The 25995-nt window shown below is 43.9% G+C and overlaps 1 protein-coding gene across 3 annotated transcripts in view; it reads right to left on the minus strand.

Annotated features, from left to right (window-relative positions):
• The window catches only part of SLC2A9 (solute carrier family 2 member 9), a 179535-nt gene that overhangs the window by 49062 nt on the left and 104478 nt on the right, over positions 1-25995 (minus strand). For 2 of the 3 annotated variants that reach the window (XM_074276072.1, XM_074276070.1), the window contains 2 exons: positions 23618-23728; positions 3038-3139 (listed from right to left, as the gene is read on the minus strand). In XM_074276072.1, the coding sequence (XP_074132173.1) occupies positions 3038-3139; positions 23618-23728 (213 nt within the window). The remainder of the gene's footprint in view (positions 1-3037; positions 3140-23617; positions 23729-25995) is intronic. The other variant, XM_074276073.1, reaches the window with a different exon arrangement.

Genomic DNA, 25995 nt, shown 5'->3' on the forward strand with positions numbered 1-25995 from the left:
ATTTCCTTGGCAGGGCTGGGGTGAGGGGAGGGCTCATAAATTACTCCAACAAACACTACAGTAGATGGGGTCCTGATGTGACCAGGACCCCAATCTGCTGCTGAGTGCTGGAGTTTGGACTGGAACTCGGGGATCCTGCTTCCAAATTCCTCCCTCTACCCTGGCGCTTCTCTATGAACTCACCATGGAATCATCTATGCCAGGGGTTCTCAAACTACGGCCCAAGGGCCAGATGCTGCAGGCTGAGGACGTTTATGCGGCCCGCCGGTTATGGCAAACGGGCTGAGGCGCGGAGACAGAGTGTGGGCTTTTATTTTTACTATAGTCCGGCCCTCCAACAGTCTGAGGGACCGTGAACTGGCTCCTATTTAAACAGTTTGAGGACCACTGGTCTACATTATAGTTATCTGGGTTTCAGGAATCTCAGGTGACTGGGATGGAGATGGACCTGTGGTTTCTGGTCCCAGGAAACGCCTCCCAGGAGAGGAAACACCTTCTTAGTGATGCAAGTCAGCACTTTACAAAGTTTCCTGCTGGAAAGCTCCCTGGAGAACTGAGCTGTTAAGTGACTTTCCTAGAGCCAGGATGTGTCAGCGGCAGAACTTGGTCTTCCTGAGGACAGCGCTCCAGCCCACGGCCTCTCACAGGTTGCCATCACGCAGAATAGCTGGGCAGGCTTTAGCACAGAGCCAGGCACACAAGCTAGATCCCTCTCTGAAGCATTCATGGAAGGGACTCAGGCCCGGGGATTCCAGTTCATGAAACTCCGAGAGAGCCCCTAAGAGAGCCACAGCAGAAGCTTTGCAGGTGGGAGGAGTCCTGACCCTTGCCCCCAGTCAGGATAATACTCCCTCAGGTGTTGTTCAGCCTGACTTCTGAGGGAGCCAACAAATCCCTGGCTGGTGGTCTCTCGCGTCCCCTGCAGTTAGCTTCAATGCACCAAACGTGAGCTCCTCTCTCGGCCCCTCTGCTCTGCTGAGCACTGAGGGCACAAAGAAAGCCCTCGATGGGCCCCCAGCCTCACATCACTTCAGTCCAGACTACACACTGTAGGCAAGGCAAGTTTTCTCTGGGTCAGCTCTGACTTGGAACCTCCACTCTCTCTGCGTGAGGCCATTTCTTCTGGCTCTCCTCCTCTCTGTCACATGGCTCCTGGATGGTCTCCTCTGGTCACTTCTTCATTGCTCATGTGCCCCATACCGGCTCTTCTCCTCTCACGCTCCTTCTCGGTGAGAGCCATGGAGTTTATGATCGTCGGAGAACTCCCCGTCTCTGCATCCAGAGCAGTCTCTCTCCTGAGCTCCTCGCCAGGACCAACAACTACCAGACATTTGCCTGCCGGACATTTCAAGCTGGACGTCTCCTAGAGCCCTGGTTATCCTTGTTATCTGTTCCCCGGCCCCACAATTCCTTCTTTCCTTTTTTTCTACTGAAGGTCCCCCCCATTTTCCCAGTTATTAAGGTTCATAACATTCACATCATCTTCAATGCCTCAGTCTCCCTTACCCCATACATCTAATCGGCCCTTTTCAGAGATGCTTATACCTCTGACATCTGACTTCTTCTCTTGGCTCCCACAGCTACAATCTCTTTTAAGACCCTTCACTGGATTAATGAGATCGTTTTGTAATCGTTAGGCTTTCTGTCTCTCTCAGCTGCAATGGCAGCCAAAGAGATTTATTGGAAACACAGACCGAGCAAGGCACTCCACCACTCAGCAAACTTCACTGGCTCCCTAGGATACCCCGGAGGGCAAAATGAAAACTTGAACACCTGCTCCTGCGCATAATAGACAATCATAGCCAGGACGGCCTCGGGTTTTGAAACCCCCACAAATGATATCAGCCCTTTGAAATTCTAATTCTTCAAATAAATGATTCTATTCAGAGATGCAAAGTCCCAAGAGATCGTCCTCCATTATTGATTCTAACTTGTTATCTCAAACTTTATATTTAATACATAGCATATACTTGAAATGTACTTAATACATAAAACTTGTTTTATAAAAGCATGCGATGTAACGTGTGTATACACACATGCATATGTGAATGTATATTATATGTAGGTTACAGATGTGTATGTATGTTATATAGCTATAAAGTTCTGTACAAACATGTATGTGTGGAAGCATGTGTGTGTTATATCTTAAGTACCACCTTTGACACAAGACGGCTCCCTACCCACCTCATAGTTCCCTGTGACGAGGCAGCGTGGTGGATCATCCTAAAATCCTCGGCCCCTCTCTCTTCCAATTCCCCAGTTTGGGGACAGAACTAATGATGCAATCTCCCAACAGGCACCCTGGTCAACACCTGCCCTAGCAACTCAAAGTCTCTGCCTCCAAGGGCGACTGCCCTCTCGCTCGGTGAGCCCTCCTCAAGCTCTTATCGTATTAGCTGCGACTTAGCTGTACCATTCTCCAGTCTGGTCTTCCACCTTCCTTTTCCACTGAGGTTCAGCTGCCATCACAACTCCCTTCAGCTTTGGTTTCCCCTTTTGAGCCTTTCCCAGCATCCCTCCCTCCCCGGAGGTTGCTGCTCATCACGGAATCCAGAACTAGAAATGGACTTCTGGCTCCTAGCCACAGCCCTTCCTCCTGCAGACCAGGAAGCTGAACCCCAGAGAAGCTCAGAAGCTCACGGGAGGGGAAGCAGGACAGGGCCAAGGAAGCACCCCCGGTCCTGCTGCCCTGTCCAGGCGTCTCTGCCCCTGACATTCGGCCTTCTCCTCCTCAGGAGTTTGTGGCTCCACTTTTATCTTTTTTTTGATCAGTCATCCTGCAGTGACTCTGCCATCTCTCTCAAAGAACCACAGAGCCAATGGGTTAGCTAAACTTAGAAGGACCGACACCGGCCATTACTCCGGCTGAACATGGTGCTTCAGAAAGCCCTTGGCTGGTGAGTGGAGACCAGTACGCCCAGCTTCGTCATTCCCCTTCTCAGCAGGCTCCCCTGCAGACACAGAATCGGTCATGTGACCTGGACCAGTGTACTGCGCATCCCAGTGTTACTGCACACCCCCAAGCAGTGCTCCGTACCTGCAGCGTCAGAGTCACGGTGAGGATCCCAAAGAAGAGCGTCATGAGCCCAAAGCCGCCAATGAGAAGAGGTCTGCGCCCCAGACGTTCAATGACCAAGCCCTGAAACAGAGGGGAAAGGAAAGGGTTTGGACTTCAGAGGCCATCCACAGGGAGCCGTCCTTGCTGAGGCTGCGAAGAGCCGGCAGCTCCAAGGTCCAAGTTTGTGCCAAACGTGGCTGATCCCTGAGGAAGGAAGGAAAGAGCACTCAGGGAGGGAGGGAAGAAGGGAAGGAAGGAAGGAAAGAAGGAAGGAAGGAAGAGACGGAGAGAGGGAGGGAAAGAGAGGAAGGAAGGAAGGAAGGAGGGAAGGAAGGGAGGGAGGGAGGGAGGGAGGGAGGGAGGGAGGGAGGGAGGAAGGAAGGAAGGAAGGAAGGAAGGAAGGAAGGAAGGAAGGAAGGAAGGAAGGAAGGAAGGAAGGAAGGAAGGAAGGAAGGAAGGAAGGAAGGAAGGAAGAGACGGAGAGAGGGAGGGAAAGAGAGGAAGGAAGGAAGGAAGGAGGGAAGGAAGGGAGGAAGGAAGGAAGGAAGGAAGGAAGGAAGGAAGGAAGGAAGGAAGGAAGGAAGGAAGGAAGGAAGGAAGGAAGGAAGGAAAGGAGGGAGGGAGGGAGAAATCCTTTTTTCTCTAGTGCCTTTTCCCTGATTCTTTGGGGAGCTGCAATATCTGGGGCTAAGATTTTAGGGATCCCTCATTGGAGGAAATTGCACTTACATGAATGGAGAAAGTTTTAAGTCATAGATGAAATTTTCTCATGTAAAAATGTATCTAGTAATTGACGTGTTACTGCCTCCATGCAGTTTTTAAGGCAGATCTGTGAATGGGTGATTCAAAGGGCACAATGTGACAAGTGACATTGCTTCTAAGAGCAAAAGATCCTTTGGTTTAAGAGAGTTTTGCTCAATAGCCCTTCTTCTCTCCATGTAGATCTTTTGGACAGGTACTAATTCTTGTCTCTCAGTGTATCCTGGGAGTTGGGCACAGAGGAAACCTCCAAAACTACATACTGAATGGAATATTTCCTAGAGAAAAGTATCACTCTTTTGAAATGTCTGGGACCACAGACAAGACTTTCTATTAATCGGGACTGGATTCACCAACAGTAAGTTACATTGTGGCACAGTCGGGAAATGCTACATGATACAGAGGAAAGAGCCCTGAATTCCAAGTTGGAGGATCCAAATTCAAATTCCAGATCTGTCCCTTGTGGCACCTGAGGCAAAGCACATTCCTTTTCTGAGTCTCAATTTCCTCATTTGTAAAACAAGAAGAACGCATGTCTCATCTGTAAAGTTCCTTCTATTTATCACTTGGATGACACCGCGAAATAGTGGTTGTCTGATTTTCAGCATATGCTTTATTGAATGTTCTTGTACTTTTTCTTCTGCCTTTGAGAGATTTAAATGGCCTGTTGCTGCCCATTCTCCCGATGACCTGGGATTTCTAAATAAGAAAATGAATCTTATTCTGCAAAGGGATAATAAGAGAGAAGCAGATTTTTATGCAGCTCATGGAAGAAGTATTTGTATATCCTACTCAATATATTATTTTGTCCAATGACCATTTCTTTTCTTTTCCTTCCCCACTGAAGAAAAAGACACTCTGTAACAAATATGAGACCATAAAACTGTCTGCTTCTCAATGCATTTCATCCATAAAAAATAAATAGAAATATGCTATTCCGAAAGGCAAAAAGATCTAGGCTTGCAACCAAGAATCACTCCCAGAAAGTAATCCTGCATTGGAAAAAGCTGCCCCCGACTTGTCACTTCCTTCCTTAGGAAGCTTCCCACATGGCAGACAATTTGGCTCCTTGTGACTCGATTTAACAGTGCCCAAGTTTCCTCTTGCTGCCCTCTCTCTCCCTCCTGGCATATTCTATCCTGGGTCTTGCCTGCCCTTCAGCATGGCTCTGCTCATTTCATCTCCAGGGACAAACGTGTAGTTGGAGGGAGGGGCTGTGGGGGTCTGGCAAAGGGCACTTGAGCATCTATTTTCTGCCAGCTTGTCTGACCAAGCTGGCCACCGCCATTGGCTGGAGGGGAGAGAAGGAGGCCGTCCAACAGAGGGTCACTCCCCCAAACCCCAGGGGGACTAGCAGCATCAAAGTCAGCGCATGTGAAGGCTGTCAAACACGGGCATAAGGAGGCCTAGCCTCCGTGGAGGTCTTTACAGGCCGGTGGGAAGGTCTTGGGCAGGAGACTGAAGTATCCAGGGGGCAGAGGGGCTCCTCTGAAGCAGCAGGATGAGTGAGATTCCCTTTATCTGTGAGCTTTATGGGTATAAGTACTTATGTTCTACAGGGCTTTCCCACCTATTATCGATTTGACCCTTTATGTCACTCATGGAGATAAACAGGATGGCTACATTATCATCTATGACTTATAAAGAAACTGAGGCACACAGAGGTGGTTGATTTAAGGCTAGTCATTTAAAAACTTACTATGAGTCATTACTCTGTTAGTTTAACTTTGCCATCTGTACCACTTAGGTTCTATGTCTGAATTAGTGGTTTAAATCAACTTTTGAACTGGAAATTTGCACCTCTCCCACAGCCTGCCATAATGCCTATCACAGACTGGATTCACATGTGAGCGTATAATTATAGGAGAGTCATATGTACATATATTTGCAAAAAGAACCGGCCAATGATATGCATCTGAAATAAGCCCGTCATGTTTACCTGAGAAGTGACATTGAGGAGAGAGTCGGGAGCACGATACTAACACAAACACTTAAGAAAACGTTAAATCAGGATGTTTCTATCCCCTTCATTTCCAATTCCACATCATCCTCCGAGGAAGCTTTCCCATTGTCCTGTCACATCCAAGTTTATCATGTCAAAAGGCATTAGAGGAAAGGGCTCACTTCAGTCAGTATTACAATCTTAGCACAGACACTAACTCGACACGAATCCCAACATCGAAGGTTATTAATGTAAACTCTCCGTTCTAGTCAGACTGTGTGCTTAGTCCAGGAAATCACCAAAAGAGTGTTAGGCGGAGAGACAAGGGACATACGGCTCCAAACCCAGCTCTGTTATTGACTTAATGTTACTGTTCATGCTGCTTTGGCTTTTACTTTTCTGGACTTTAGTTTGCTCCTCTGTAAAATGAGGGGTTTGAAGTAAGTGACCTCAGATGCTCCTTCTAGTTCAAAATCTGTGACTTTGCCATCCCTAAGTTATCTACAAACCGGAGCACTTCCAGTGGTAAGCAGGGGATCAAAAGAGTGGCTTGAAAGCGCTGGAGAGGATTTCGCTTGGAGAGCTGGGCTCCTGGATTCCTCATCTTACTAGTTCTTAGTGCACAAGTCTACCTCCATCGCCTCTTCGATGTATGTGGCTCCTTTCTGAATAAGGCACGATCTTCCACAGCTGCATTTAAGTCTCCCGGGTTAAATTTGTCTTACTGTGCTAAGATGTCTACTTCTGAATCTGGGCTCCATCTCTCTTAGTTTTTGCCCATACTTTGTGTCCATATCTGAAGTCATGGGTCTTAAAGCTAGTTTTCTTCTCAGATATTGTGAATTACTTGTTTTTTAGGAATAATCTTTGTCATATATTGTTCTTGTTGTTTTAAAGTACTAATTTAACAAATATTTGTAGGCAATTTTCCACCTCTCTTCTAGTTTTTAGCCCTTTTAATTGAGGAGTCTTAAATTATCTTGCTCTTTTTAGTCATGGTCCAGAGATTCTCAGATAGTATCTTCTTAGGTATTTACATCACAAATCCTCCTTTCTCTTTGGAAACTCTAACTCCCAATTTTCTATGCTCCAATTACTGATCTCTCAGACTTCCTTTAAATCCCATCTTCAACAGGCAGCCTTCCCCAATTCCTTTTAGTTCTAGTGCCTTCCTTATGTAAACTATTTCTTATTCATTCTGTATATAGCTTGTTTGTAGATTTTTGTGTGTGCTTGGTTTCCTTTCCATTAAATCATAAGTTCCTTGAGGGCAGGATCTATTTTTTTTTGCCTCTTATCTCCTTTGGGTTTAGCCCTGTGCCTGACACAGAGTAGGAGCTTAATAAAATTTGATTAATTGATATCCAATTGGCAATAGTCAGGAATATAGGAGACTTTGCCATTAAGGTTTTTAGCTTTGAGCCAGGACTTCCAAGTTCCTGGCAACTCTTCCTAGCTGCCTTCCAGGAACATCCGTTGTATCCACATGAACCTCAGGGAATGCAATGTTAGGTATGATAGGTCTCACGGAGTCTTTTTATGAGGTTCTGCAGACATGTCCTGTGAAGTCATCAGGTTTCTTGTGTTTATTTCAAGTTGACAGGTAGCTGGTTCAGTGATCCTTAATAGTAAGTCAAAAATGAAGGAATATTTGAGAAATATATATAATACAGGAATACCTATAAGTAAGAAAGATGAGCCAGAGATAGTACAAGAAAAGAATTCATTGAGGGGAAGATGACCAAGACATTCAGGAAGCTCTATCAGAGTATGAAGGAGGTCAAGGTCACACAGGAATGTGCAATAATGGAGCAAAAGCAGGAGTGGAAGGCCATGATGTCCAGACAAAGCAGATTTCTAACAGAAAAAATCAGACTTGGAAGAAAAGATCGAGAAATCAAATTTGGAACTCCTACAGGATTTCAGAGACTGTTGGAAAGGAGTTACAGACAACTGAATTTAAAACCTTTCATTCTAAGACGGTCAACTTTGTATTTAATTGTGGCATCTGAGTATTTATAACTCTTTCCAGTGACTTCTCTCTCTAGCATCAGGTGCCTCAAAGCTGCAATGGCTACGACTGGTCTAGAGATAAGAAATCTCTCGTGATTGCCCTTGGCTTGTCAGGAGAGACATAGGCCTCTCCCATAAGCAGAAGTGTTCCCATTGAGACCATCAGACAAACGATGTTCTCTGGGAGGACTTAATGCCACAGGGTAACGGTTGAAGAGGAATGACATTGTCAGAAAGCTTTGATGTTGTCTGAGAAACCAGACCTGCTGCTTAGAGACCAGATTTGTTTGATGCTTAACTCAAGACCTAGGTTTTCTAACTCAGAACCCAATTAGAGCTGAAGACTGAGGTAAGGGATGAGAGGAGTTTTTTCCCATAATAATTTTATGTTGTTATTAAGTTTCTAATTTTTCTTGTATTGGGATTTTGGAGAAATCATCCCACAAGAAATGCTGCTAATATGAAAATAGATATCCAGGGACTGTTATAAATCCCACCTATCATTTGTGGTCCTTAGATGAAAAAAACAAAATTATTAAGTATTAATGGTTTACTTAAAATGAATAATGTAATAACTTATAGTTTAGGAAAGTACCATAGACTCTGAAAATATCCAAATAGTCCTTCAGGGATTTACCAGATTTTAAGTACTCTCGGTGAGGTCATGAATCTTATTAATTCTATGAAATAAGATACTGAAAAAATGTTGTAACATTAAATAATGAAGTGGTTTAAAAGAAACAGGATCTCTCATAACTGAAGGAAAGGGGCTTATGGTTCTTCTCTTGACTGATTGTCTTTATCATTGCTTTTAAAAATTATGGCAGTACATTTAGATTAGTATGTATTGAAGTTAGATCAATAGTCAACTTAGCATCAACAGATCTCAGATTTAAAGATTTAAAATTTAAATTTAAGATTTAAAGCTTTGGGGATTAATTTGTAATAGCTTCAGATTCAGATGTCTGTCAGCTTCAAGACTTACAGTAACCAATGTTTTTCCAGATTTTTGTATTCATTGGATATAGAATGTGAATACTATTTTCTTAATTTTCAATTACAGATGCCAATTAGAGCATGAATTGAAACAAGAAAAGACGAGGAAGAAAAAATGTTGTATGTGTTTATGGTTAACTATTATTGTAAAAATACATTAAAATAGTAATAGAAGCAGCTAAGCTGTGATTAGAAATCTGAGGAAAAGTCTCTTAGGATTGTAATTTGCTATTGTTCTGAGTTTTGATTTCAAGTATGACTGTCTGAATTGTCATGAAGACAATATTCCACCGTTTAAAGGAAATAGTAAATGCCGCTAAAAAGTAGTGTAATCTGAGAACTCCTAGAGGTTAAGAGGATGACCACCTTGCATATGGGATAATAGAAGCCTCTTGACTCAGTTTCCCCATTGAATTATTTCCTTCCGAACAAGTAATTTCCCAACTGGTTAATTCTGAGCCTGACCACGGCAGAACTTTACTCAGTTCTGTAAAAGCCACTGTGGAACATTGCTGCATGATTGGATATTCCAAAATAAAGGCTAATTATGACTCTTACCTGGAATCAAATAAAGTTAAGGAAGCTTTTACCTGCTTTGCTTATGTAAGGTCTATCTTTTCCCTTAAAGGGAAAGTTTTGATATTATAGCCATTTCCTTTCATAGCAAATTTCCCTACAAGAGCTGGTGAACTCTAAAAGTTTATGTATTTGAGGTCTCCTATTGCTGTGAGGATGCAAATAAGAAAGATCTTACTGGTTTTAACTTCTATTCTGAAAGTTGTGGCCACTAATAGTTATATATTCATGTATTAAATGAAGTCTTTAAAGTATCTCATTCTTCTGGAAGATTGGAGGATGAGTATATATCCTCGCACGGGGAGGATGATGTGACACCTCTGTTTTAAATTTTAGTGGAGGAATAGACTTCACATGGAGAAAATGCAAATGAAAACCAAAAAGACACAAACAAACCCACAAAACTCCAAGCCTTCTGGACTCCTCCCCTTCCTTCTCTGTTTCAGTTTCTTCCCCTCTCTTGATAATTCAGAATTTCATTCTGCCTCCTCAGCTTCTGTGCTTGGTTGTTTTCTTTCTGAAACTTTTCCTTTCAAGAATATTCACCATGTCATGTAAAATGTATGGGATTACCTGTCATGGGGGGAGGGAGTGGAGGGAGGGAGGGGATAATTTGGAGAAATGAATAAAAAAAAAAAAAAAGAATATTCACCATGTCTTCTAGGTGAGAGCTCAAGCTTCACGTTGTGCATACAGAGTTGTTCCTTGCCACTGAGAAAAATACTGATACACAACACTCTTACAAATTAGCGCAAGATCCACCCCACGCTCAAACTCTCCAAGCCATCCTTACAGGAAGCAAGACCTCTATCCTGCGCCATCCTTAGCTGTAGCTCTTGTGGTCAGCTTTTATAGGGGAACTTCCATAGTGTGTCCAGCTTCCTTGCACTCCCGTTCACTGTGCTCAAGGCTTGCTGCATAAGGTTTTATTCTTCCTAGCAAACTTCCTGCCTTTGTGTTGCCTTACTCAGTTATCTTTGATTGACACTTTTCAGATTGCAGTCAAACCCTAATGGCCAACAATAGCTGTCCCCACTGCTGTTTACCGGGAAAGAATTTCCAGTAGAAATCTAATTACAAGGAAACTTTTATTTTAATCTAATTATCTACCTCTTCATTCAGATATCCTCTCCCCACTATTCCAGCTGAATATGCTTCTTCTCTCAAAAGGGGGGGGGGGCAATAAACTGAGTCGCTCTTGATTAGCAATTAGCTTGTTACACCTAGCAAGCCCTAATTCAGCCAGGGGCAGTCTTGGGTTGCTGTGTGTGAATGGATTCTAAATAGAAATGTAATTACTAGCAAGTCTCTAGACTTATTTGATCATAATTAAGTTTTCTCTCCTTCAGGACAGACTCCAACTATTGATTAGACCCTTCTCTGGCTATGGTGCCCTCTAACCTGAAAGCAGTGGTCTTTCTTGTTCCCTCTCCTCCCCCTTCCCCACACTACTCTCATCCCAACTTATCATGAAATTGCCCCCCCCTTCAGATTTGTCATCTGCCTAATAAGAATATCCAATGATCACTGAGATTACTATCGGTTCTCCCATTTTTTTTTAAATTCTGTATACTTAGATCCCTTACAAGCCAGAGGTTCCAGGATCATTGTTGGTTATAGGGTGACAGTAACGAGACCCCATGCCATCTTGTCACATCTGGAAGCAAATTCAAATTTACCAAAAATTCGGCATGTATCTACTCTCTGACTAGGTTGTGAACCAGATGCTGGGAAAACAAAGACAGATACAAGGCAGACCCTGCTCTCAAGGAGTTTTCAGTAAAATAGAGGATAGATTAGTACCTAAATAAGTGTGATACCACGTAAAATTGAGATTTGTAGAGAGAAATGGCCATTCAAAAGGTATCTGTAATTCAAGTTAGAGGAATCACTTTTTTTAAAGCAATTGATAACCAACTTTCTTATTCTTTTCAGAATATAAAACTTTTTTTGGCAACTCTGATATTGGTTCTAATTCTACATTACAATGTTAAATGTAATTAAGTTTGCAGGTTTCATAAAAATGGGAAATTTTTCTTCCAATTTCAGAAAATTTTCCCACATTTTAATACTTTTGGATTAATTACTATAAACATAGTTTTTTTTTAAACACATAAAAAACATTTTATATCCCATATTATTGGAATAGCTACTAATAAAGGCATAAAAGCAATAACCAATGATAGAACATTTTTCAGATAAATATCTTTTTCATATATAATTGTATTTCTAATTCATAGTCACTTATAGCACTCAATATCACTGACTACTTTTCAAAGGGGAAATGCTTGCAGAGATATTATGACATCGATTAACTCTGTACGGCAGCTACAGATATTAGACAGCAAGTCAGGGACGTCATTAGGACTTTATGGTCTTTGCTCTTGGGCCTGTGAAAATTCCCTCCCCAAACTATCCCTTATGAGTCCATGAGATAGGTGAAGTGGCTCGCAGCAGGACCAGGCCATTAGCGTAGCTATCATTATGATGGTCATTGGTCACACTGAGCCTTCGAGCATCACGGAACAGCCAAAGTGAAGCAATAAGTCTGGCTACCCGGAGATCATTGTACATAGTAAGAGAAATGAAATGCTGATCAGCTGTGGACAACTTGGCTATTCGGATCAATACAATGATCCAAGACAGTTTCATAGGACTCATGATAATAAGATGCTATCTACTTCCAGAGAGAGAACTGATGAACTCTGGGTACAAATTAAAGTATAATTGTCTCACTTTATTTTTCTTGATTTTTTAAAAAAATATGGCTCAACAGCACACCAAAAGATTGCCATTTTCATTGCTAAAAATTTTAACAACCTGGTCAGATCAAAATGAAGTGACTTAGATCCTATATCTTTGCTGCAATAGAATTTCCTTCTATACATTCCTAGAGAGATCAGAGGCAAGCTCTATAGATTGAAAGGAAAATTATTCCCTTAATTTAATGATGAATTCCATTATGGAAGATGCTGAGAGTCCAGAAAAGGTATAGTTTCAAAGTGCAGAATGAAACAGATGTTTTGGAAAGAGAAAACATTGGAAGTTATTTTTCTTGACTATGCAATTTGTTTTTGAATATTTTCTTTTCTTTTTAAAACTTGGCAGGATTTGGTGAAAAAATAAAAGTATATTAAATTTTTTAAAAGATGGGATAGCTAGGTGGTACTGAACTTGGAGTCAAGAAGACTTGAGTTCAAATGTGACATAATACACAGTAACTATGTAAATCTGGGCAACTTACTTCATCCTGTTTCCTAATTTCCTCATCTGTAAAATAAACTGGAGAAGGAAATGGCAAAAAAAAAATATATGGCTCATTTGGAAATATATTTACATGATTTCATATGTATAATTGATATATTGCTTGCTTTCCCAGTGGGTAGAGAATTTAAGAGGGCAGAAGAGAATTTGGAACTTAAAATTTAAAAAGAAGAGCATGTTAAATATACATATATATATATATATATATATAATAAAGTTTCTTTTTTATCTTGGAGATAACAAAAGAGACGTTGAAATTTACTGGGTAATATGGCACACCCATATTCAGAATGCTTAAGCAAACACCCTGGCAATTATGTGGAAGATAGATTAGAAGAGGGAGAAATGAGGTCCTTTGCCAAAGGTCACAAAGCTAGTGTCACAAAACCTCCATTTAGATCTCAGCTTTGATCCAAGCCAGTTCATTTCTAAAGTCCACTCCTTCCTTTACATTCACTTGTTTCTCTAGAATAGAGGAGTTACTTCTAAGGAAAATACTATCAGCCTTGGAAACTATTGTAGTGGCAGGTGTAACAGAAAGAATTGGAGTTAAAACTTTTCATTCAGTCTTGTCCAACTCTTTGTGATCCCATTTAGGACTTTCTTGACAAAGATATTGGAGTAGTTTGTAATTTCCTTTTGTAGCTCATTTTACAGGTGAGGGAACCAAAGCAAGCAGGGTTACATGACTTGCCCAGAGTCAACTAGATTTGAACTTCCTGTCTTGAAACTGGGTGTTCTATCTATCGCACTGCCTTCTAAGTTCAAGTCCCAGCTCTACTATTTTCTAAACTTATATTTTAGTCCCACGGACTTCATTTCCCCTTTTATCAGATGAGGTCACTGTTTCCTCCTAGCTTTCTAAGCCAATGAATCCTTGATAAAAATCCAACACTTTATAGAGTGTAGCCATTAAACAGTCTAAGGCAGGGTCCAAGTGCCCAAGCATAGATTTGGGGAGTTGGGAAGTCTGGAAATTTGGAGGGGAAAAATGACAATTTTATTTTCACTAAGCTTTGTAATCCTGCATATTTTATTTTATTCATTTTAAAATATTATTCTAAATAGACTTTACCAAACTGCCAAAAAGTCTAAGACATAAAAAAAAAAAAAATAGGAATACCTAAGAAGAAGCCCTAAAGACATTATACAATGTAGTCAGGAAACAGTTTATTTTTAGGGAGGGGGATATATGAGTTAATTTTGCTGAACTTTCCCCCTTTATTAAGTACTTATTTTATGTCATTTTTACTAATGCATCATTATTAAGGATGACTCTCTGGAGAGGGGGGAGACAAGTTTGATAACAAATGTCAATTATATGAAAACAAATGATATGAATAAAAACATTTTCTTAAATGAGCATATAGTAAGATGCTTCAGCTCCATCTGAATTGCAGACCCAAATGGGAAGGAAAGTTCTACCTTGAACCAGGCACCCATTAAGATAACGGGGTACCCAAAGGACCCTAGAGGATGCTACCTTTGTCAGCTATGAATTATTTGGTGATTAAGTGAAAGAGCAAATGTTAGCAAATCAAATTTTGTAGGAGAAGAATGACGTTGGGGCAAAAAGGAGAATTGTGGGTTTTTTCATTTGAAAAGAAGATATAAAAAGGACAAAAGCTAAAACCCAAAAAGTTGCTTCATTTTTTCAGGTGACTTCTATTTACAAACGTGCCTTTTCCCTACCATGATCTGTAAAGCTTGCCTGTGGTAAAGGAAAAACACGATAGAAGCAGATAATGTTTACACATTGATCCTTCCTAAGAAAACGAAGTCATGTCACAAACATTACTATTCTTCTCTGGAGATTAGGTAAGAAAGAAGGAGCGAGAGCATGAGTCTACATTTTGTGCTATGTTTATAACTGGAATTTATTTATAGACGTCTCTCAGAATTTCCTCTTAGAGGAGCCAGATGGGAGAGTGGCGATGACTCAGGTCTATGGAGAAAAGCAGCCATATTCTGGAACTCATTCATAATAACCTGATATTGCTTTCATATTTTACTGAAGAGGCAGGACGATGCAAAGAAAGCGTCTGGAGCCTTAGATGCAGTACTGGACCTGCCTCTCAGGTTGCACGTTCCTAGAAGTCGTCACTTAACCTCCCTGACTCCTAGCTTCCTCATCCGTCCTTCAGTAACTCAGCATTCCATGATTGGTTGGTATAGCTTCTCCCCGCCCCCCGCCCAATAACACAGATGAGAATCCTGCTTCAATGTGACTTCAGAGTTCCTGTGGCTAAAAATGTATGACCCCCAAATCAGTGAGGTGATGGGGCTCTCCGGATCTGAGCAGGCCGGCCTTTGCACGGCAAACGCGACGCCCCTCATTAGACCCGGCCTTGAAACCCTTGACACTTGGCAGAGTCCGACGGAGCTCCACTGATGCATCCTTCAGGGACCTAGAGTTAACTCTTCTCCACTATAAGACATGAAGGCCAGACTTTAGCTCTGCAGATGAGGCGACCTGGTGGGCACAAAGGGTCTGCTCCTTACTGTCTGTGTGGTCTTGGTCAAGTCACTGCCCCTCTAAGGCTTCCTCGTCTGAAGAACAAGTGGGTTGGACTAAAGGATCTTTTGGACTTTTTCATCTGTAAAGAGGAGGATGCTGTCTGCCCTGCTGGCACTTGTAGCACGCTTCAGTCTGAACCCAGGTTTTGCTGATTCTTAAAACTTAGAAAGCTACAGAAACACCAGCTACTATTATTGCTAGTGATACTATTACTAGCTAACACTGAAGCTGTCATAGGCCAATTGGTCAATAAATCAGAAAATCCCGGGAAAAAATGAATTCGTATCATTATAGAAGAGAATCTGGCTTGTCATCGTTACTGTTTGTCCCTTGTTCTCAAAGAGGGCCACTGGTTTGATTTGCGTGTGAACTGGCATCGCGTGAGGAAGAATTATACCAAGATGTCGGCCTCGTCCTCTCTTCTGCAGGACCAACGTCAGGATGGCTGGGACGGCCTGGGGTGCAGGGTGACCCTGCCACTTCCAGAGCCTGACTGAGCCGCGGCACTTCCCTGTAACTGCTTTGGCCGCCTTCAGGGACCCTGGAGCTCTCCCGGAGCCCTTCTGCTGGGAAAAGTTCACATGAGCTTGGCCATTCCCCTAAGTCTCCAGTGGAGGCTGTCGGTCACCCTTCCCTTGGGTCAGTTCTATCAGGACGTGGCCGCTACCACACTAAAGCTTCCCGGAGCTTTGAGTGAGAGTTGGGTCCATCAGGTGGACATCCCAGGGAGCAGAGCAGCCCTGAAAAGGCTGGGCAAGCCTTCACACCACAAGTTCCAGTGCTCCCGGAATACCTCATATACCCAGAGTCTAAGCAAAGAAGGATCAACTCCCTCTCTCCAAAAAGCTCCCCCAACTCCTAATATGGTCCCCGTTTTCTAGAATAGGAAACATATTTGCCAGTCATTTGACAGCCATATTTCTTATCATCATCGTCGTCATCCCATAGATTTTTATTGGGAGGCCACAACGGGTTACAGCTGAAGAAGCCCAGGAAAGGGAGTTCAAATAGTCAGGTCCTATACATGGTTCTTTCACCCACGGGTTCCGTCACCCTTCTGTCAGATGTCCACGAGAAGTTCAAAAAAAACTTCCTAGTTTAAGAATGACTTTTCCATGCACATTATCTCATTGAGCTTCTCCCTCCTGGGAGGCAGGCCGCAGTGGTGATTTTGAGGGTTAACGAAGGCAAATGACTCAGTCGGGAACCTCCAGTTTCCACCCGGCACTTTAGGAGTGGAACGTGATGAGGGGCTCCCCGGAGTTTACGTGTAATTGGGGAAACAAAACCCAACTACATAAAACAACTTAAATCATCAAAGCAAAAGCTCTTGGTGATCCCCAAGTAGTGATCTGACTCTCTCATTTTACATATAAGACACCTTGTGAGCCCCCAGGAATCTCCAGCTCTCCTAAAGTCACTCATGATGAGCAGTTGGTGGTAAAAGTGGGACTGGAAGGGGGGGTGGACTGGAACTGGGTTAATTGGGGAATAACCCTCAACAGTTTTGTAAGGGAGAATTCCAAGTAGGACTGGCTCCATTTTACAGATGAGAAAGGCTCTAAGGACAAGAGTTAACAGCAACTGTCTGGAGACAACGGTTCACTACAGGAAGAAGAATCTGTCCGAGAGATTTGAGTAGACACAGCAGATCTCTTCCCAGAGAGCGATCCGGCAGCTTCTAGAGACGACAGCTCGATACATTTGGCGCCCAACGTGGGACTGTGAAGAACTGTGAATGGGGCAAGGACTTTTGCTTATCCTGACAAGAGGAGCTAGACCAGACCTTCGCAATTTGGCGCCCCACGTTGGGCGCCAAATGTATCGAGCTGTCGTCTCTAGAAGCTGCCGGATCGCTCTCTGAGAAGAGATCTGCTGTGTCTACTCAAATCTCTCGGACAGATTCTTCTTCCTGTAGTGAACCGTTGTCTCCAGACAGTTGCTGTTAACTCTTGTCCTTAGAAGTGACTTCCCTTCCTCAGAGAGCCCCGTCAGGGCTGATGTAATGCAGAGTCTTTTTCTATCTCTGGGAGTCCTCTCTTTTATTCTCCCAGAGAATGGGCGTGGGATAATGCAAGGGCTTCTGGGAAGAACCACCTCAGCCAATGAGCCTGCTCCTTCCATCAAGTCAACCTGAGTTCTCATCTTGTAATTGTCCAACCTGAATTCTCACCTTGTCACTATCCAGACAACCTGAGTTCTCAGCTAGTAATCCCAACAAAAGGCGAACAAGGAGAGGCAGGAAAGATCAACTTAAGATCATCCGGGAGCCGTACACCCAGGAGCCTCCTAAGTGCGTGCTCCTTTCACTACACCACGCTTCAGACCAAAGCTTTCAACACAAGGCTCTTGAGAGCGTGGACAGACCTTGATTAAAATCCATTGGGAAATGAGAATCCTCTAAAACGCAGACACTGTTGATGTTTTTTTCCGATTCACTTGTGTCCTAGGGATCCTTATCTGTGGCTTAGCGGCTTTGCGTCCAGTTGAGTCCGGTGCCACTGGTTGGGTGGACGGTCAGAATTTGCCCTTCCCCAGGCACTGGGTCGGGGCTTGAGGGTGATTCAAGAGCTAGACAGTGCTCTGACTCCTGCATTAGCTTCATGACTGCATAGCAAAGCATGGCCATAATTTACCCTCCAGTGCATTTCCACAAACATTTCTTTTTCTTTTATTGCTTGTTAATTTAGTGGATTTTGAATTAATATGCTTTTGTTATATTGCCATTCATTCTCAAAATCTTTTAACCATGGAGAATCCTGCCAACCATTCTCTTTACTCTCAAAAAGACCAAGGTGAGCCCGTCCCAGGCCCAGCGGGCTGGAGAAATGCCCCTCCCTCCCTCTTCTCCACTTCTGCTCCTCAGGCAATCCCAGAGCGGCTCCCGAGAGCCCACTCTTTATGCGAACTATATGGGCCACGTGCAAAGTCTAGTCAGTTCTGTGCTGCGGGAGGATTGTGAGATTTTGCCCATGGATAAGAGGGTGCTCTGTGGGATTGTTGGATTTTGTCCAGTTTTGTCCAGTTTAGATTTTTAGTTCCGCAATTTGCTTGAGGAATAAAAAAGCTCTTGATGGTTGAACGTTCAATAAAGGATCTAAAAATCATTAAAAACTTTTAAATATTTAAAAAATTTTTTCTTGAAATGTGCTACGTGTTCTGTGACTAAATCACACACAGGACCTTCCTCAAAACAGTGTTCATGGAGAGCTTTAAGGTGGCGATGCACTTGTGCCTCTGCTATTTACCGTCCTGCTTCACCTCACAACAACCCTGTGCATTAAGAGGCGTCAGCTCCACTTCACAGATGAACGCACTGGGACTGGGAAAGGGGCACACGGCTGAGGTGCCGCTGGAGCTCCCAGACTCCCTCTCCACTGAGCAAGCTCGGAGCCACGCTCAGCATCTGTCAATCAGCCTCCCCCAGGCCCAAGCCAGTACTGGGTGCTGGAACAGGAGAGGAAGCTCCAAAGGGAGTGGAAAGGCCAAGGGGAACGGGAAGGAGGAGGGAGCAATGGGAGGGTTTTGTGGCTCCGGCGCCCCTGCCCCTACTACCTTCACTCTAGGCCGATCTCTGCCCCCAATTCCGACGTGGCTCACACTAGTAATTTCCCCTTGCTAGGTCCCAGGTGTCCCCTCGGAAAAACAAGGAGCTTTCAGCCTCTCCGAGGCTGTTGTTGGCTTGGAAACTGTGAACCCTGTGGAAGCTGAAGTCCTCCCCACCCCGTTCCTCAGATAAAAGCCCTCCTAGTCCCCTCCTTCATCTTTCATCATCAGAAGGATCTCCCCATGTTCTCATTCCCACTGGTCATGAAAGTAAGACAGGAAATGAACAATTATTGTCTGCCATGTGCCAGGGCACTGGCGCCTCAACCTATCTCTTCAAATCTCTGCTATTTTATTTTTCCCCACCACCCATAAAACAGTTCTTAGCCTTTGGGTTTTTGATGAATCCCCCTTGGAATCCTGCTCCATCCTTCCTTTTCTTGAGGAGGCGAGCAGTCTGATGGAGTCCTATGTGTGCAGTCGTGCAGAGCCTCTCTCTGCTATTCTCCCTGCCTTCCTTTGAGAAAGCCGAGGCAGGCTGAGGGGAAGTGACTCAGTCACCGAGGAAGGGAGGGCTCTGTGCCCAGCAGGCCACCTGCTGCCAGGGCCCCCAGAGCGAAGCAGAGCCACTGGAGCTTATTGGGTGGGAGAGTGACAGGAACAGAAGTGCTTTAGGGGAAGAATCTGGGGTGAAACAGGATCAAGGCGCTTAGGGGGACATCAAGCCCAGCAAACTTATTTTCCACAGGGATAAACTGAGAGCCAAGAACGAAAGTCATTTGCACAATCACCCAGAAGAGCTAGGATTAGTCAGCGCTCTTTCTGGGATTCTGTGCTCAGATTTAGCGCCATGTCTTCTGCCTCCTACATCCGTCTGCACAGACCACCAAGCCATCGGTCTCTGGGCACAGACAATGTCCTTCACTAGTTCACCGGCTGTATGATAAACCTCAAGCCAATACTGGAAATGGCTCCACTTCCTTCTTGCTCACTCAGACGCTTTATATGTTAAACTCTCCTCGGTGTTCTGAGCGCTCCCCAAGGATCCGTCAGAGTGAAAGTTAACAAAATGGGGAACGGAAGACGCTCCCAGAATCATAATTCAGGTGCCCCAAACCCAGAGTAGTTCTCTTTGGGAGCCCCAGGAAAGCCGTCAGTGCTGGTGGGGAGCCTTTGTCTGCCTAAAGCAGAGTCCCAGAAATAGCAACAGAAAGACAAGCCCAGATAAGAGGCCCCACTTCTTTGAAGCAAAATTGATCTTAAAAGCCGATTCTTCCCTTCTGTAAACCGCCCGGTTCCATCAATATTGCCGGTAAGAAGGAGTGAGTGAATGAGTGACTGCACCTTTCCAAAAAAGGAATCCTCACTTGAGCAGGATGGTTCCAAGTCCTAGAGACGCAAGGAGAAGCAGGGCCGTTCCCAGGAGCCCATGTTCTGTCGCAAGGCGAGCGGTCCCATGGGGTGGCTAGTGAGGAAAATCTTTAATGTCACTTTCTCTAATGAAAGGATACCCGCTTCTGATGCTAAGCCACAAGACAGTCAGATCGGCATTTTGGGTGGTGACGATTTTCTCAGCTCACGTGAACTAATCTCCTCAGGAGGAGGCGTGAAAGCATTACCACGTCCCTTTGACAGATGAGCAAACTGAGGTGGAGAAAGATTAAATGACTAGCCAATGACTACCCAGCTAGTAAGGAATAGAACTGGCAAGTGAGCCCAGGTCCTTGGTCTCTAGGGAGACTACTCTTCCCAGTGCCTCCCTCCCTCTGCCAACAGAGTCCAGCTAGAGGCCTTTTTCTACAGAAATCCATGTGGATGGCAAGCAAAGGGCAGAACTTAATGAACCCTCTCCAAGAGACTGATGTAGCTTGTTCAACAAACAGTGCCAGGACAGACGCTTCATTTCTAAAAGCTGGGAGCTCACATACAATGGCTGAGGACCCTCTCTCATCATCAAGGACTCTGAGGGTGCCAAACGTCACTTTCCAGCCTTTGATTACAATATGAGAAGGGAACACGCCTGCAAACAGTAGTTCTCATCCTGAATAACAGGGAGTGCCGAGGGAAGGATTGGTGATGCTGCAGAGAGGGGAAGGGACTGGGAGATGCCGGCCGCTGTCTGGCTCATTACCTTGGTCTGGTCATCTTCCTTCACTCACCTCAGTGTCCCCATCTTTAAAAAGAGAAGTTTGGCTCTGTAACAACTTTGAAGCTCAGACACATGAGGTAAGAGAAACCCAACAGGTTGACAGAAATGACTGAAAAATCCTAAGGTAGCGAGCCAGGCTAAAACCCTGACATTCTAATATTAGGAGATGATCCAGCTGTCCCTTCAGAACTCCCTCACCATTAGGCAGTAGAGTGGTTCTGGGTTTTCTGAGGAAGGAAAAATGGAAAAGGAGAAAAAGAGGAATACAATGGGAAGGGAGAAGGGGGAGGAAAAGGGTCTACAAAAAGAAGTTGGTATACAAACTGGAACGGAGGGAGGGAGTGGACCACACTTAAATCTTACTCTTGCCTGAACTAGTCAAAGGAAAGCAAAATGTATGCACAAACACACAGAAATGCACAGAAATATATCTGGCAGACCATAGAAACAGGGAAGGAAGAGCAGGAGGGAAAGGGAAGATCTATTGAGGGAGACATTTATCCTAAGCCAAACGAGCTCTAAGGATGCGCAAAATACACATCTCTTTTTGCAATGGCAGAGAATTCAAGATTGAGAGGATAAAAGGGATGGACTCACTTATTGTACTGTAAAGAAGAATGAACCTGGAAAATCTTGTACGAACCAAGGCAGAGAAAAGTGATCCAGGAGAATCATTTTTGCATAATATCAATGATACTGCAAAGCCAACAGCTTTGAAAGACAGAGCTCTGATCCAGGTGATCACAAACCAGGATTTCAGAGAGCTCTTGAGGAACTTGCCTCCTGACAGAGGCGATGAGCTCAGAGAAGAGGCTGATATGTGTGCGATGGGCAGTAGGTGACCAGGTGGATAGAGTGCTGCACTTGGAATCAGAAAGACTCATCTTCTTGAGTTCAAATCCAGCCTCAGACAGTTGCTAGTTGTATAAGCCTGAGCAACTCACTTCACCTTGTTGGTCTCAGTTCCCCATAAAATCAGCTGGCGAGCAAATGGCCAACCCTCCAGTATTTCTGCCAAGAATTGGTCATGACCGAACAGCGACATCAATGTGTTTAGGTTTTGTTTTTCTTCCTTTTTTGAGGAAAGGTAGGAGGCAGAGAAGTTTCATCTATCTTTTTAAAAAAACAAAGCTTAACTCAAAAAAAGAACTAGGTCATAAATGAGAGAGGTTTGGACTAATTGACTCCTGACGCCCTTTCTGCTTTGCCACCCTCTGTTATTTTTTTCTCAATAGTATTCCCCCCCCGATATGTAAAAGTAATTTTCAACATTCATTTTGTAATATTTTGTGTTTCAAATTTTTGTTCCTCCTTCCTTTACCTCCCCCCTTCCCAAGCAGCAAGCAATCTGATATAGGTTAAATATGTGCTATCCTTTTAAGCATATTTCCATATTTGATGCTGTGCAAGAAAAAAAAACAGACCAAAAGGAAAAAAAAAACATTGAAGCATGCTGGGTTTTTGCTCTTTATTTTTCTTTCTTTTTGTCCGTGTTTTCCTTCACAACATGGTTAATATGGAAATATGTTTTGCATGTCTCAACATATATAACCTTTATCAAATTGCTTGCCGAATTTGGAACTCAAAATTGTAAGAAATTTAAGTTTAAATTGTTTTACATGTAATTAGAAAAAAATGTTAAAATAAAAAAGAGCTATATTGAATAAGCTATGGATTGAAAAGAAACAGAATCCATATTTGGATATGTTCAGGTAAACATTTAACATCCTTATGACATTGGGAAAATTTTTATATAACAAATAAGGTTTTTTTATAAAAACAATGTCTTTGATTTTTTGTGGGCTGGTATATGATAACTTCATGTACTGAATGAAAGATACATGAAAGCTAAATAAAAGCCAGTGGTGTGTTTAGGCCTGAAAACATTTGTAACCCTAACCAAGCTCAATTAAAAGCAGCTGAATAGAACAAGGGATCGAAGGTGGCAGAAAGACCACTTAGGAGTCTGTTGCAATGCCCCACATGAGAAATAATGAGAAAGCTGACAAACACAGAAAGGCCAGGAAGGGAAGGGAGCAAGGAGAATATGAGAGAGCACAGGTTTTTAAACCAGGATTCAGAGAGTCCACTGACTGACAGCTTTCAGGGTCTAGGAACTTGGATGGAGAAATACACCTTGGTTTTCACTAGCTTCAAACTGAAATGCAGTATTTACTTTAGTTACAAATGCAGGCAACAAATCGTTCTGAGACGGGTTCACAGCCTTCACCAGATGGCCGGCGTAGTCCACGAAATACAAAAGGTGAAGACCCTTCTCTTGTGGAGGAAGAGGAGATATAACTGGCATCTGGCTAGAGTGGAGCAAGATGGGAGAAGATGACCAAGGTTTTGTTTCAGGATGATTAAGACAACTGTGTAAGAAGAGACTTCCCAAAATGGACTTCCATATCCCAGTGTTTGCCAAACAAGAGAACAAGAGAAGTAGGGAAAAACAGTAGGAGAAATAGCAAAAGTGGTGGAATTTATCCATAGGAGAAATCCACTGGGATCCACAGCGATTCAAAAGAAATTGTGTCCCCCCAAATGAAGACAAAAGGCAGAAAAAGGGTTTTTGTCACTTCTAAGGTAAACATTAATCTTCTAAAATGCAAGGTCTCCTCCATAAGAACAGGGCATCATCTTGACAGCATGCACTATTATTTCTCAATATGTATCTAGAAAAAATTGACATCTTGACAGCATACACTATTATTTCTCAATATGTATCTAGAAAAATTTGCTTTGTTGCACTCCCTGAGATAGGTTTTCATGACATAGCTGTAGCCGGTAACTCACCGAAAAGATGGCAGCCAAAGTCTCAATGCCCCCCGTGCTCAGGGTTATATACGGGATCTTCTCAGTAGGGATGCCTGCCGTGGAAAAGATGCTGTTTGTGTAGAACCAAATCTAGACCAGAAAAGAAAACGGGGCTTTGTGTCAGAGGCACCTGAAATGTGAAATCCAAGCCCAGCTGAAGCCCCAACCACAGGAACATCCCTGGAGCAGACATCGAGAGGCAGCTACCCCACTCCTGACTCTGCTGCGTGACCATGAGCAGCTCATCTCGCTTCAGTTTGTTCACACATACAATGAGGGGCTCGGGACTGGATTATCTCCAAGGTCCTTTCAGGAGGCAAGTCTGGATTTTGCTGGCCTCTGGTTCAAAATCAATCTTTTAGGGTATTGTGCCCTGTCCCATGACCTGCAACTGAGTCAACCCAGCCTTCTCTCTCCTCCTCACAAAAACAGCCATCATTTCTTGTCTCTACGCCTATGGAGGAGACTTCCCTCATGCCTGGAATCCACGTTCTCTTTCCTTTCATGTCAGAGTCCCCGTCTTCCTTTAGGCTGCATCCCAAGCCCTGTATTCCACATAAAATCTTTCCTGATTTTTCTCCTAACTACTAGTCTGCTCCATCCCAATGCCAAAATGGGGATAACAAAAGCACCTTCCCACAGGATCACTGGAGACTCTCTGCTTTGTAGCCATTTTACCATCGTTATTTTTCACAGAGGTGTGAGGTCTGTTCTCACCTCCTACTATTTGCTGGGAATTTTAAGAGTGCAGATCTAGATGCAGAAGGAAATTCCCAGGAAACTGCCCCTTCATTCAATAGATGAAGAAACTCTAGCACTGGAAGAGAACAAGCAGTAAGCACGTACTATGTGGCAGGCATTCCACCAGGCTGTAGAAATGCTCTCCTTAGATACACCGATTCTGGGAGGCGGTGCTATTATGACCCCCATTTTACAGATGGGGAAACTGAGGCAGGGAAGGCTCACACAGCTAGTTCAAGGTCTATTCCTGGATTTGAATTCAGGGCATCCTGACCCAGGACCAGCGCTCTTGGGTTCTCAGATTCCAAATTTGTCATTCTGCCGTACTGTCTAGAAATCTCTGGAGTTGTGTTCAATGCTCCTCATTCTCCCTTCATGCATTTGGAGATGGGGCTGCCCGAGGCAGGGAAAAGACCGAGGTTGGATTCTCTTACCTCCATGTCACGCCCCCTCCCATGGTCACTATGAAGACTCTTAAATCACGGGCAGAATTCCCAGTGTCCTTGCCTCAGGACCCTGGCTCGGATGCTAAGCGGCTCACTCTGTATTCCACTCAAGTTGGAAGACTCCTTTGTCCTACCTTCCCCCAGAGACACGCCACAGGATGATGCCCTTGGGGTTGGATCCCCACTGAGAATAGTGGGTGCAGAATTGGAAGGATGCCAAGAATACTTTCCTCCAGAAGGAGGATTCAGATCTGTTCCACCCTCCGTGACCTGGGAAGCCAGAGTCTTTTTGAATGAGTGACTGACTGAACATAAGCAAGCCCCTAGGTGCAAGCCCTGGGCCAGATATGAGGGCTACCATTCCTGCTCTCTAGGAGCTTGTACCCTAGTAAGAATGGGACAACACATCATGGGGAATGGGGATAAAAGTGGGGATTGGGGTCTGAGGCTAAAAGGCAGTGGATTTGCACACCCTTTTAGGAACTTTTAGGATTATTTCCAGAACCTGGGGTGAAAATCAGTGGTTCAGGTGGGGAAGAAATTGTTATGAATACAACGGGACGGCTATTCCCAAGTTGGAGAAGCCCCAGTGGTCTGATTCTGGCAGGGTGGGATGCAAAGCATGGCATGGGGTTGGCAGGAAACTGTGTCGTGAGTTTTCCTCTATTCACCCACCAGTCAGGATAGCCCGGCCCAGGATAAGGAGCCCAAGCTAATCAGATTAAGCCCCAGAGAGTGAAGGCTCTCTGGAGGTATAGTATTTGCATATCTACTTAGAATTCAATACCCAGATCAAGGTGGTAGCCATTTCGAAGGGGCCTTTTCCATAGTTTTGGTGCATTGATCACCTTCTGTCCAAGTTGGCAATCAGGCTAATCAACACTTGAGGGCAAGGTCACATGTCCCAGCTCTCTGTGCCATCTTCCAGTCCAATTCTTGCTTGGACCCCTCTCCTGATCTGTGGCTGCACTACTTCCAATCTCTTGTGGAGTTACCAAAATACTCTAATCCCTAGATATGTTCACATCTTCAGCTCAAAACTCATCAATGGCTCCCTAGGGCTTAGGGGCCAAAATAGCAGCGTCTTGTTCTGGCACATAAGAGCCTGCATGAGTTGGCTCCAATGTATTTTTCCAGCTTTTCTTTCAGATTGTCGTCCTCTTTCAGGTT

This window comes from Sminthopsis crassicaudata, chromosome 6 (genome assembly GCF_048593235.1).
Source record: "Sminthopsis crassicaudata isolate SCR6 chromosome 6, ASM4859323v1, whole genome shotgun sequence".
Classification (NCBI taxonomy): Eukaryota; Metazoa; Chordata; class Mammalia; order Dasyuromorphia; family Dasyuridae; genus Sminthopsis; species Sminthopsis crassicaudata.